At 43.1% G+C, this 14646-nt stretch overlaps 1 protein-coding gene across 5 annotated transcripts in view; it reads right to left on the minus strand.

The window, feature by feature from the left end:
- Window positions 1-14646, minus strand: part of LOC147011019 (uncharacterized) — a 192033-nt gene that overhangs the window by 142101 nt on the left and 35286 nt on the right. Inside the window, exon 1 of one of the 5 annotated variants that reach the window (XM_085859130.1) lies at window positions 7461-8020. The exons of 3 other annotated variants lie outside the window; for them this stretch is intronic. In XM_085859130.1, coding sequence (XP_085715256.1) covers window positions 7461-7531 — 71 coding nt within the window. In that variant the 5' untranslated portion in view covers window positions 7532-8020. Of the gene's footprint in view, window positions 1-7460; window positions 8021-14646 lie in introns of those variants that run through there. One more of the 5 variants, XM_085859133.1, reaches the window with a different exon arrangement.

A 14646-nucleotide genomic window follows, 5' to 3' on the forward strand; every position in this document is an offset into this window, starting at 1 on the left:
CACGGTGAGATCACTCTCCTCAGTCAGAGCATAGACAGAGGTCAGGGAATCGACACCCAAGGAGTGACAAATCCTTCGTCTCATAATACGCTCGTTGACCGGTGTTGCCTTAATCATCATGGGGTCAGCTTATTGGACACAGCTACAGCAACTCCTTAGGCATGGTAACCATCAGAGCGACCAGACAAATAGTAGGGGTTCACATCCGCCATGATCTCACCACTATCCGGTCTCCAAACCTCAGAGAGTGCTGTGATACCGATGTTCAAATGCTTGAGCTCAGATGACAGCAGAGACAAGTGATCTTCCTCTCTTAGGGATAGGACATTCTAGGTACCAACCTGAAGGGCCCACCTCAGGTTAACCCAAGGAGACCGCCGTCTGGTGGACGACACCTCAGCACTACCCTGACACACACGACCGCATTCTGACCCGGGAAAATTACCCCATGGTTTTACTCCCATCAAAGAGTGGGGGTCCCGAAGGCTTTGCCCCAATCCCGTCATCCGGTGAGCTGCCCTGCGGAGGGCAACTGCACAGGAAGTACTCCGACGGAGTGGGTTTTCAATTTTCTTTGAGTTTTTCTTTTGTTTTGTGGCGTGAAGGGTTTTACGATGGCCGGAGTGCAAATCCTGCCACCAACCTCCTAAAAAACAAGTAACCCAACTGCAAGAGGACATCCATAGACAGTTGGGCACGAGATATGGATGGCCGTTGGCTCACAAGGAGCTCCTCCACACTTTGGAGTTCTGCCTAACTTGCTGATTTTTAGGGCCAATCTGCTGGTGCTACCCGTAAAATTTTCAGAAAACCTCCATGGTCATTGCATCCTGTGCGACGTCATCACCAGTACGATTGTCTCAGCAGGCATAGAATAATGGCTGCACAACTCACTTCAAACTCGTCAGTAGGTGAATTTGACAAATAATTTTTTGATGAAGAATCCTCAGATTATGAAGATAGTCAAAATTATGATGTAGAAAGTGCTGTCAGACTGTACATGTATGAACCCGAGGTGGAAATTAGGGATGACCGCTCATGAAATACCAAGCATTCACAACAATCAGGATGACATTGAAGAAAGACTCGGCAATAACAACTGGTCAGTGGTAAATGATAGAGCTAGAACGTGATAAATGTGGATTTTAGTGGTATTTTGATGCAAAATTTCTCTGTAATTCTTGTAGTTACGAGGAATGCGCTCAATTAAAAACAAAAGGGTATACAATTGCTGACACCAGCGGCACGGCTGATGACCATACCGGATGGGACTATTCTCACAATGTGCAGGTAGTGGACAAAAAAAAAAGGAAACACCCGAGTAAATGAGGGACACCAAGTATATTAAGAGCAGCGGCATCCACTCAGGTGTGACCCATGTGTGAATTAAGCAAATAACAATCCAGCATGCTTAGGGTCATGTAAAAAAATGCTGCACAGGCCTGGTTGCCTGTAATTATGGTTGGCATGTAATGCTGTAGGAGGAGACATCAGTTATTTTGAAAGAGGGGTGATTGTTGGGGCATGTGTGGCAGGAGCTTCAATGACAAAGACAGCTCAACTTGCTGATGTTTCATGAGCATCGGTATCGAGTGTGATGGCGGCATGGAATTGTGAGAGAAAGACATCAGCAGCAAATAGCAACAGTGAGTGGAAGTGCATACTCCGGGATCATGATATCCGCGCATTCATTTGAAGTGCCAGGCAAGGCAGGCGAGCAACTGCAGATCAATAGACTGTAAATTTCAACCTGGGGCACAAGGAGCCAGTTTCATCAAAACCGGTCTGCCGAGAATTCCAGAGCGGGATACCATAATTGGGTTGCAGTGCACAAACCGCTCATCACACCTGGCAATGCATATTTGCGAATCCAGTTTTGCGAGCTGTGGAGAAATGTGATATGGTCAGATGAATCATCCTTCACCATGTTCTCGCCAAACAGACGAGTGCACGTGTGGCACCAACCTAAAGATCTCCACAACCCTGAGTGCTTGGTTCCATTAGTGAGGGGTTCTGGTGGTTCCATAATGTTGTTAGGCATATTTTCCTGGCATTATTTGGTTGCAGTCATCCCCTTAAAAGGCAAGGTCAATGCCAATTGCTACTTTCTGGAACCGAGTGATCATCTTCACCCCATGTTGCAGCATTTCTTTCCTGCCCAGAGGGGTGACTTCCAGGAGGACAATGCCCCCATCCACAGAGCACATGTGGTCGCCCAAAGGTTTGATGAGCACAACACTGATGTTATCTAAATGTCATGGCCTTCTCAGTACACCAGATCTGAACCCAATTGAGCATTTATGGGACATTCTGCAATGACAACGAAAACAGCATTTTCCACCTCCATCAAACAGGCGTGAGTTGATTGACTTTCTCGTGGAAGAATGGTGGCGCATCCCTCATGCAGAATTCCAGATGCTAGTAGACTATGCCATGGTGCACACAGGCCGTACTGGCGGCATGTGGTGGACCAACACCCTATTAAGCGACTTTGAATTTGTGTTTCCATTGTTTTTTTATCCACCACCTGTACATTTACATGCAGTGAGTGAGTGAGTGAGTGAGTGAGTGAGTGATATACAACAAGTTAATTGACACTGGTTGAACACAACTGCACAACCACTGGGGCAACCATATGCTGCTTACCCTCAGTTTCTGATGCTTCTCTGTCCTTTTTCTTCTTTTTCCACTAGATTATAATGATTTCTAATCTTCGGGGGTATCATGTGGACTTCCAATCGCTTCAATTTTTAGCTCGCCTGTTCGAAGAACAGAGAGCTATAGCGATACCCCCGGCGTGAGCGTGAAAATGTTAAAGTTTTTGGTGCAAGTTATTCCCTTTCTAATGTTTTTATCCACCACACTATTTTTTACTGATTACAATATACAAATACATATATTGCTTTAAAATTATTTGGATCAGACTTCACTGCAATGCTTTATAAAAAAATATTATTAGACTCGTCTTTTAAAAACGATAACTGTATAAACAGGCGAGCATTGGGTGGCTTTGACACAAACTCTCTGGTTTTTTTTTTTTTTACGTCAATGACACGATTCGGTGTTTATGCATATAAAGCATATGTAGGCTGCACACAAACATAAGTTCAGAAGCAAAAGTTTTCTGAAGAAGACTTAGCAGGTTATGTGATAATGACGTAATCCCATTGGCGTCTTTTGTGGGAAGGGAAAATCGAGTGGACACCGAAAAAAAACATTAAAATCTTTGTTTCAAGATATTTATTCAATTAAAAAACAAATGATGAAGTGTTAAGTGAAGACATATTTATTCATTAAACCAAGCATAAGTTTCCGATTCTGTGGACATTTAACATTCAGCTGAGGGATGACACACACATTCATAAATCACCCTGCCTGCAAAACACCAGAATGACAGTTTATAGCTGGTTTGGGATTCAAACCCAGGCTTGGACAACTTCAAAGACAACTCCAAGTTCAAGGACAACTTGGAGGAGAGTGTGCATTCCTCGAGGGCAGGGGTTCCCAACCTTTTTTTACTGGGGTACCATTTCACATGTTCGTGGTCAAACCGAGTACCACTGTACCAAAATTCACCTAAAATAGTGTTTATTTGCGATCCAGATACGACAATGGGGAGTTAAACAATACTAACAATTCACAACTATGACATTGAGCAATCTGATCTGAACAAAAGAATGTTACAGTAAGTACCTATTTGATTGTGTAAAATGTCCAATCAATGGGATGGTTGAGCCTGCTTCTTGCTCACAAGCAGGACGATGTCAGGCTTTGTTTTGGATAAAGCACAGCGAACATCATGTTCAACATCCAGTAGGGATCTTTGTTTTGTTTTTAGAATAACGACTGATGAGAACCCAGCTTCACATAGTCATGTAGATGGGAATACTATGAGCGAATGAACAGCCAGGGCAGCTAGCTTAGGGTAAGACCCCAACATTCCACACCAGAAGTCCGCAAGATTCATCTCGTCAAACTGATCTCGGGCTGTGGAGTCGTTCTGGAGATCAATCAAGCTTTCCTGCAGTCCTGTTCCAGTTGGCAAATCCAATGTATTCATGCGAAATGGGTTGCAAATCATTTTCACATCCAGTTCCTTGAGATCTGGAAAATAGGAATTTAATTCCTCATCCAAATAAGCGAGGTGATCTTTTACCAGTTGTATGAACTCCCTTGGGGGATTCTTTTCATGCTTCTGAAGAATATCGGCCGTGCAAGAAAACATGACCACCAATCCCGCTTCGACATTCATCTTCCACAGACGGAGTTTTTCCTGAAATCCCTTGACCTTGTCTATGAAGTCAATGATAGTCGCACCAGTCCCCTGAAGAGACTTGTGTTCAGGGAGTTTAACCGAGAGAAAATGTCGACCAAATAAGCCAGGTGCAATGCCCAGTAGGGGTCGTTCAAAGCAGCGACAAAATCGACAGTCTTTGGTTTTCCATCGTTTTCAAGGAATTCACGAAGCTCAGCTCGCAGTTCAAACACACGCTCCGCCATATTTCAACGGGATAACCATCTCACCTCAGTGTGGAAAAAGAGAACTTTATGGTCGGAGTCAAAATCCTCGCTAAGTTTCTTGAAAAGTCGCGAATCGAGAGCCTGGATTTCACATGGTTCACAATTTTGATCATGGTTGAGAGAACGTCAGTCAATGGCTTGGGGAGCGCCTTGGCTGCGAGTGCGTGGCGGTGGATCGTACAGTGTAGGCCGTGCACTTCAGGAGCAACTGCCTTCACAAGCGTTTGGAAACCTTATCTGCACCCCAACATAGCTGGAGCACCATCTGAAGTACAGCCTTTCAGATCAACCCATGACAGCCCAACTTGATCAAAGACGGAAGACACCTCTTTGAAAATGTCCTTTGCTTTCGTTGTGGTTTTAAGCGGGCCGGCAAAATAGTATTTCTTCCTTGAACTAAACTTGGCTTTATGCACGTACCGAACGAACGCTAACAGTTGGGCACAATTTGCCACATCAGTTGACTCATCCTATTGCATAGAAAATCCGCATGGAGATGCCTTGATTTCTGCCACCACCTGGTCACGAATATTGGTTGACTTTTCTCCAATGCGCCTCTGAACTGTGTTGTTTGACAACGAAAGAGGATTGAGCTCCTTGGCGCTTTGTTCTCCCAGTATGAGACGTATGATATCCTTTGTGGCGGGAAGGATGAGGCTTTCACTGACAGTGTGAGGTTTTTTCTGTTCTGCAATTCGCAGTGCAACTAAGTAGGATGCCTTTACGGCTGTCGTGGACTGCTGTTGAAAACTGCCGCTGCCGTCGAAGCGTGCTCTTTTCATGGCATTTTCCTTCCGACGAAAAAAAATCATGGTCCTTGTCGCTGTGTTCAGGATGAACAGAATCAAAATGGCGCTTCAATAGACTTGGCTTCATAGATCGATTGCCAAGAACTTTTCCACAAATCACACACTGTGGCGCTTCTAATTCACCTTTTTGGATGGAAGAGAAGCCTAACTTGAGATAACTCCGAAAATTTTCGCATTGACGTGATGCTGGTGAACGATAACGGAAAAAATAAGCTGGGCAATAAGCAATGATGACAGTGTGGCGTGTAAAGACAAAACGAATAACAAGACTTGTGCATAATGGCCGATAACAAACAGTTGTCAGTGTACAGCCGCTTTCGATATAAATTTAATTATCGTGCACAAGCTGCATGAGAGAGAAGTAAAATAAAAACTGCGTTTAAAAAACAAAAAAAACACGCTGCCGCGTACCACCGAGAAAGTCCAAATGTATTACCTGTGGTACGCGTACCACAGGTTGGAAACCCCTGCTCTCAGGTACTGGACCATCCTGCCAGCCCGTATTACATAATGCATGCCAGCCAGCCCCCCCTCCCGCTCCCCCCCCCCCACCCAGTTCAAAATTCCTGGCGATGCCTCTGCTCCCCTGCTGGTTGTGTCCAATCTTTACCCCACTAACTTTAACTAACTGTCAATTTAACCTCGTTCTTCCATGAGCATTGCTCTTGCTTAATTTTTATTTTTATTTTTAATTGCTATTCTATCAACATTTATAATATTCTAAGCGAAGTTTTCTTTTTTAAATTCCTATTCAAAATCACATTTTATTACTCTCGGAGATTACTCATTTTATTTCAGAGAGGGTTTCCGTTCATCAACTTGAGATGATTTTATAAAATGCTCAGCTTCGTTTACTGCAGTAAATTTCAGAATACAGTACTTGTACATTTAAAAATTGTCAAAAATGAAGGAACTTTCACATTGCTTTCCTCAATTTGCATTATGTGCTTTCTTTGCTCCTCTTACCCCCACACCCACCATCCTTTCCTTAACCATCTTCACTCAACAAATAAGAGAGTACCAAAATAATTAGCAGATCGACAAATGATGATCCAATCTGCCAGTTACAAACCCCACATATGTTATTTATATGTCTCTTGTCTATAAACGTCCTTGCAAGTCAAGTAACAGTGCACTTGATGTCTTTGTAAGCCTTTGTCCTGCTTGTGATACGAACAAGGTTCATCATGAGCTTGTTAGAATTATAAAAAAATCCAACAAACCCAATATAGTGTGGAATGTACATACAAACATATTTGATGCTTGGGGTGGGGAAGGAAGGGTGAGGGGGAGGGGGTGCAGGGAGATTTAGAAGTTAAGAGGAAGAGAAGGGGGAAATAGTCTGGAAGAGGGTAGACAGGGCAGACAGGGTACAGAGGGTACAAGATGAAGGGATCAGAAAAGAGACCGAAAGAAGAAGAGATGGTGGTGGGCTCAAACCTCCACAATTTGCACACTTAATAGATAACTCTAACTCTTCATCAAATTAGTTATTGTTGTAGACGACTCGACATCCACAAAGATACCATAGTCGAGCTCGAAGAAGGTAGCAGTGCTTTTTGGTACACGGAGCAGCAAGCATCACAACAATAATTGTGGCATGCATTTCAGATTGGAAGAAGTCACCTTCAAACAGCAGGACGTATTACATGCAATGTTATATTGTGTAGTCGATCCAATGCACCAAGGAAAACTGACATCCATTAAAAAGCAAGGACAGCCGAGACATCCTATCACTTGCAAAATGCAGAGGAATATAAATAAAAGGAAAAACTAATAACCGACCTACATTCGCCGCCAACGAATATCTTAAAAAATTGGATTACAAAGTAAAATGAAATAAAACAAGACCTTGTAATAGATTGGACCAATTACAATGGCAGGTATGATGTGATGCAGAATCATTATTGTTAACCAGACACTTGCTTTACAACTCCATCCAAACAGGAAGTTTTATTTCATCAACAAATTTAGCTAATTTGTATTCAAATGATTGTGCAATGCTTGTCGTTAATTTCTTAAACAATAAAGTTTCTTAAAACCAGAGTGCATTCGTTGCTGACAACGCACATTATCAAGCAGATCAAACCCAAAGGCATCGACGAGCTCTCAACAGCAATATGTACTTACAGGTGTCTCATGTTGGTCGGTGAGATAATGGCATTGTCCAGGAAGTGCGGTGACATAGCCCAGGCGAGCATAGAATCCCGAAACAGCGTCAAGCTTTCTGGCAGATGGTAGCATGTCGGAATATATTGAGCGGAAAGGGCGCAAAGACCATGAAGACGATGGCCAAAGAGTGGCTCACTGTCATTTAGCGAATCCAAAGAGAACAGCCATCGTTGTCCATTGTGAGAAAACAAATTCGATTCTCAGGTGTCTTCAGTGCCAAGGGCTCAATAAAATCAGCAGAGAATAGGCTATTCACTTGCGCAAATAAATAAATAAATAAATAAATAAAACAAACTTCGCTGCCAAGAGTACAGCAAAATCCTCAGCTCAAAATATCTCAAAACTTCAGACGGTAGAAAATGCACTTTCAAAATTATTAAACCAAAGGCCAAATTATCGGCAGAAAACGCTGTGACGTTCCACAAAGGCAGCGAAGTGAGAGTCTTTCAATCAGTACAGTCACGAGAAAGGACAGGAGTCTGTTTCCGACACTCGGAGCCTTATAAGGTGGAGCAGCAGCTGACAGGCAGGCTTCACAGGCGGGCCGAGTCAGAGGGGCCTGCGGTGGGGGACTCTGGATGGTGAATGCGGAAAAAGGCTTTTTGCATGATGCATTCTGTTTTGCCTCCAATGAATCGACTACGCATAAAGGTCATGCATATTAAACAGTTAATCCAATGAAATCTTCATTGGAACGTAACAATTGGAAGCGGGTGTTCATCAGCCAAAATTGATTGTTCCAATTAGAAGCATTCCTTTATTCCCCGACATTTCTCCTCCTCTGCTCATTCCTCTCACACTCCCGTACCTTTTCCCTTTTGAGCCTCCACCGCCATCCCCCTCCTCCCACCTTCGACACAACTCCATGGTATGTATATAACAAGCAAGTTGGATCACCTGATCAAGATCTGGTTATTTAGACTTTAGCAAGCCATCAAGATGGATAAACCGAGAGTGCACCACGGCAATGATGGGCCAAATGACCAAATTTCCTTATGAGGTCAGTTTCTTGATTTTCAGACTACAAACACACACATACATTTATATTCCTTGTAAGCAGGGAGGGAGGTTGTACCCATGACCTGACCCTGGGCATCCCCAGCACGTGTGTAAAATTTAATATCGATTGGCCCAGACACACAGGTGGAAATCAAAAATCTAACAAGCATCTTTTTAAAAAATCTTAATTAAATACAATTTAATGTCCACAGAGTAGGTTGATAAAATAAAATACCAAAAAAAAAGAGAACAATGCTCATGATCAAGAACATTTTAGTGTTGGAATATTCATATTTAGATGTAAATCCCATCTCCCAGCACTGGTAACATCTCGGTGAGCGAGATGTTTGACGTTAGGAACGTAATGGAAGAAGAAAGGCACCATCGTGAACAACAGTGTTAAGAGTGGATAATTTGCTGACAAGTTACTGGTTTAAAGGACAATCCAAGCAGTCTTGCATTCAATGCAAGATACAACTCTGATGTGTGACTACAACTGTGCAAAAATAAATAAATAATTCAACCACTTAGATCTTCTTTTCATATGCAGGACATGGCTGCAGGCAGCATTCTTTTCTATGCTGAGTAGTGCCACCTGTAGGATGGATAATGAATTTGGAATTTGAACAGTGTCGGGAAATGCTCGCCTATTCTTCACGAAGAATACCATGGAATCTTTAACAGCTACTTACTCACACTGACAGACGCGACGCCCAGTTAATCCGAGGTACGGCACACATAATCGATGCCTCGCCATGCATGAGAAACACCAGGATGGTAGTTTATTGCCGAGTCGGATTTCAAACCCAGGTTGGACAGCTCAGAGGCGAATGTGCATTCCTCCATTGCATCCTGAAGAAATTGGCATAGTGTTGTGTCCATTTGCGGTTAACTCAAACCACGGGTGGTGGAAACTAACCGCGGCATAATATAAAGCATTTAAAAGATCTGATATCCATCCATCCATCCATCCATCCATCGGGAGCATACTCTGTGCAGAGCGTTGGTGCTGCCTAAGCAGTCTACTTGGCTGGAAGGGTCGCCACTCCGACGCAGTATACCAGCAAGCTGGCACTCATTTTGTCGACCTCGGAAGGACGACAGGCAGAATCAAGCTCTGATATGAACCTTTGTATTTCTACTTTTGAAATTGTCAACGCTCCAGACAATAAGTACAACAGTACAATATGCCGCAGTAATTAAAATATGGTAAACTTGTGTTTTTGAAAAATAAATAAATAAATAAACAAATGAAATTGCTCGTTGAGCAAGGAATTGCCGGAATAACTTTGTCATATCTCCATGATCTCTGAAAAAACAAAAACCTGGAAATCAATTTGGTTCTTATAAGTCGATAGTGCTACTGTTTAATGAGTTATTGCACTTAGTTTGGTCATGATCATAACTTGGAAGTCAATCGGACTTGAAATGGCATTTTTATCGCAATTTGAAAGTTTTGACCCGACCCCCTGACATTCGACCCCTGACCGCTAAGAAGGGTGTTGGTGTGACACCGCAATGAGACATATGGTTGGATGAAGTATTTAATTGGAAGATGCACATTTTGGATTTGGTTTGAAGTCGATACGACCATTTTTGCGGACGTTATTGCGAAAATAAGAATTTCGGTTTTCGGTGACCTTGACCTTGATCTTTGACCTTGATTCACCAAAAACGACAAGTGTCTAAGTTGGACCATGGCCGACATCTGCACCAAGTTTGGTCATGATCGCTGAAATAGTGTGGCTGCTACAGGGTAAACAAACACGTAAACAAACAAACAGACAGACAGACACACAGAATGACCCACACAACCGACCACCATAATTGCCGAAATCGGAAATTAATAAATTAACAATAATGGCATTTTAAAATGGTAGCAAAGCCTTGAGGATGACCTTGAGGTATGCACACTCTCAGGGTGCGATTTGAAAAATTTCCAGTGGAGGGATAAAATTGACAGACATCAAGGATGTTTTTTTTTTAATTTAAATTTCTGACTTTTCAGCTTTATGTCACCATTGTTATGCATTGCTTGTAAGTTGTAAAGGTGACATTGCAATTAGAAATAGTCCCTTAGGGGAATGACAGAAATTTCACCAACAGGCGGTGTGAGAATGGGGTTTGAGGGGAAAGGGGCCATGGCTCCCCTTCCCAAAGTGGTATGGTCATGGAGAGCACAACTTAAGTTAACAGCATAGTCCGTACCCTTCATGAAGAGTTTGGCCTGCATCTGGCTGGCGGTTTGAACTTGAATTCGAGGCAAAAATCCCTCTTTTCAGTCTCTTGTAGGGGGCGGATGCGGATGGGGAGCACAACCCCATGTTACCTTACTGTTCTGATTTATCGTACCAAATATGGTTCATATCAGTCAGGTAGTTTGTGAGGAAAATGTTTTAGTGATCTTGAGGGATTAGGGGAGGGAGGCCGTGGCCCCCTTTCCAAGGCAGACTCGGCCATGAGGAACACAACTTAGGGTTTGGGCATAGTCACGATTCCGCGTGGCCAGTTTGGTTTGGTTTCGGTTGTCAGTTTCTGAGAAGATTTTTAAAATAAAATAGCAACATTTTGAGCAAAACCCCCCTTTAGCCCCCTCTTAATGGAAGGATCTGGAAGGGGAGCACAATCCCATGAGACCTTACTGTCCTCATGCATTGGACCAAATTTTCTCCGTCTTTCTCAAGTCGTTGTGGAGAAGATGTTTTCGTGAAAAAGAGGGATTCGGGGAGGGGGCCTATGGTCCTCTTTCCAGGTGAGGTACGGCTATGAGGAGCACAACTTAAGGTTAGGGCATGGTCCCAAAGTCTCGTGAAAAGTTTGGTCTGGATTTGTCTGGCGGTTTCTGAGAAGAATATTTTTTGAATAAAATGCCTACATTTGGGGTATAACTCCACTTTTTCCCCCTTTATAGGGAGCACATCCAGATGGGGAGCTCATGGGGTTGTGAGGGGTTGGGGTTGTGACCCCACATGGGTTGTGTGGTCACAACCCAGCTCTCATGGGACCCGTCTCTCAGGTCCCGTCCCGTCTCATGGGACTCGTCTGTCCGACCCAGCTCTCAGGTCACAACCCACAACCCAGCTCTCATGGGACCCGTCTCTCAGGTCCCGTCCCGTCTCATCGGCTCGTCTGTCCGACCCAGCTCTCAGGTCACAACCCACAACCCAGCTCTCATGGGGTTGTGACCCCATGAGATTTTGCTGTCCTGGCACATCGGACCAAATGTGATCCATAATCGATCAGGTAGTTTGTGAGAAGAAGTTTTAGTTCAATGTTAATGGATGTACATACGACGGGACACCGGCACCCACTCCATGAGCATATTTCGGAGAAATAACCTAAAAATATCACCAATTATACATTTCTTACTGGTATAAAAAAACGTAATGAAAAAATAATCTTGTAACTATCGAAGCTTTTCATGCACACATTCAAAACGTATTACCTCTGTCACTGCAGGTGGAAGGTTATGTTTTCACCCTTCCTGTCCGTCTGTCTGCCTGTTTGTGAGCACGATATCTCAAAACGGTGGACGGTTTCAAACGAAACTTGGTGGACAGGTTAGGTGTTTGACAAGGAAGAATTGATTCAATTTCTGTGAAGATCCGAATCCGGATTTGGATACGAAAATTATTTAATTTTTAAAGTGATTCTTCACCATTGAAAGATGAGGCCAAAAACGATATAGTACTGTATAGCATGAAATTTCAAAAATGTATTGGGTCCGATATGTTCTCATGGATCAGGCATTACTTGGCAGAGGTATGCACACCACTGAGTGCCCTTCCAGTTACCACTTAAATCAAAGTTTGACAGGACAACGGATATATATATATATATATATATATATATATATATATATATATATATATATATATATATATATAATGTCTGATTGAAATACAGTAACGTAATGACGATGATGTAGTCGATTTTAATTGATTTATTTGCTGTGCTTTGTCACGTGTCATTTTGTGAGATGATCATAATGGATAAGTGCAATGCCCTCCGATCTACATTATACAGCCCAACAGCATGAGACAGATCAAGTGAAACCATGAACGTCCAAATTGCAGTTTTTAGTTCATGTTCACATGATGTCATGTTGATATTATACTGATCAGTTTGTGCTCAAAAAGGATGCAACGTACATTCATCATTATTAAATGTCAGACGTTAAAACTGCAGTAATTCAATCACCATGAATACAAAATCTTCTTTTTTGGGGGGGAGGGGAGAGGGGGGTTAAATTTATCCCTCACCCAAACCCCAGGATGGAAATTTCAAGTGCAATGCCAGGAATTTAAAAACCAGAGCCAGGAAAATCCCCCCAACAAATTGCACCCTGCACACTCGCCTCTCGGCATCAAGGCTGGGTTTTAATCCTGACCCAACTATAAACTGTCATCCTGGTGTTTCACAGGCAGGGTGATTCATCAATGCGTGTGCCATCTCTTGGATGGACGTTAAACTGGGCGTTCCGTCGGCCGGCATTAGTTGGTGGACGTTAAAGATCCCACGTTGTCCTTCATGAAGAGTAGGCGAGCTATCACCAGCACCCTGGAAAAAAATCCATATCCCTGCCCTACCGATGGCAAGGTAACGGCAAACCACCCAGCACAACTCTTGCCAATAAACTGCTTCGGCAGTAAAAGACCTGTCTTCGAGCAGAACGCCAGAACATGAAACCGAAAGCCTGCAGGTCATCTTTTTATTACGTATCCACAGGAAAGAAGTGTGCGGCGTACGGACTGGAGGCGTAGGGATAATATAATATAATAATAGGCTGCCGCTCAACGATTTAAATCATAACCGCACTAGAAATCGAAGTGTCAACATCACCGTCATACCGAAGAAAAAACAAAAAACAAAAAACAAAAAAAAACAGGGAGTCTGGAACACTGACGCTAACCATTACCTCAACGTGTTTCGACTTATGAGTAAGTTACAAGTAACGTGTGTCGACGTGTGTCAACAATCGCGTAACGTGCCTCCAACTTATGGCCAGCGTATGCGGAACGTGTGGCATACACTGGCATACGTCGAAAAATTTTCAACATGCTGAAAATTTGTTGATGTACTCGGCGTACTACGACGTATGCCAGTGTGCTTCAGCATGCATCAGAGTGCTCTTAACGTATACAAAACTTACCCATAACGTATTCGACGTGTGCCGGCGTATTCGGCAAATTTTTCATACGTCGGCATACGCTGGCTAAAATGTCAAGGTGTGACAGCGGCTTGACACTTCGATGTCTAGTGTGGTTATGATTTGAATCGTCAGCCGCAGCCTATTAATAGCCTACGCCAAGTGATCGTCGGCGATACGCTGCCACGCTATACATAAGTTAGACTACCGTTGGGCATAGGTTGTGAACGCCGACAACACGCTCAGCATTCGTTGAGAGAAGTTATCTATATCTTATCAAAACGTTCTATGTACGTTACTAATACGTTATGCATACGTCCAACTCGTTATGAATACGTCCAAAACTGGAAAAAAAAAATCGATAGTTCAGCGTACGCCAGCATTTTACATACATTTTGATACCTTGCCATACGCTGGCTAAAACGTCAAGGTGTGACAGGGCCCTAAGACCTGAACCTCTGCACACTGCAAATTTCTCCAACAAATATGGGGCCAAGTTGGAGTCACAATTGGTTAATGTTTAATTTAACCAGACTTGGTGGCGTAATTGTTGGAGCCTCCACTCTGATCCCTGGGAGGTTGGTAGTTTGAACCCAACCCCGCCAGAGTCGTACCAAAGACTTTAAAATGGGATGTGCTACTTCCTTCCTTGAAACTCAGCTTTCAATAAATAACAGAGCATGGACAAAACCATAGGTTGGCAACTATTGCATAGGGTTGATGGGCCGAATGACCTCCTCCCTTGTTTAAGTTCCTTGTTTGGGAGTTCACATTAATAAAAAATTATGGACATGTAGCCTACCCCTATTATAACGTTTGCTCGGGGGGGGCTTGGGGGGAGCGGGGCAAGTTCATCCTCATTGTTTTGTTTCATATCAAATGTTACATGCAAATTAGTCTGTTTTTTATTATCATTTACATTGGAACTTGCTTGTCATTTCCATGTCAGTGTTTGGTACCGGTCACGTTACATGGGCAGTGGAATAAAGTTTTCAC

The sequence above is a fragment of the Eptatretus burgeri genome, chromosome 16 (assembly GCF_056783735.1).
Source record: "Eptatretus burgeri isolate ZD-2024b chromosome 16, Ebu_testis_v1, whole genome shotgun sequence".
Lineage (NCBI taxonomy): Eukaryota > Metazoa > Chordata > Myxini > Myxiniformes > Myxinidae > Eptatretus > Eptatretus burgeri.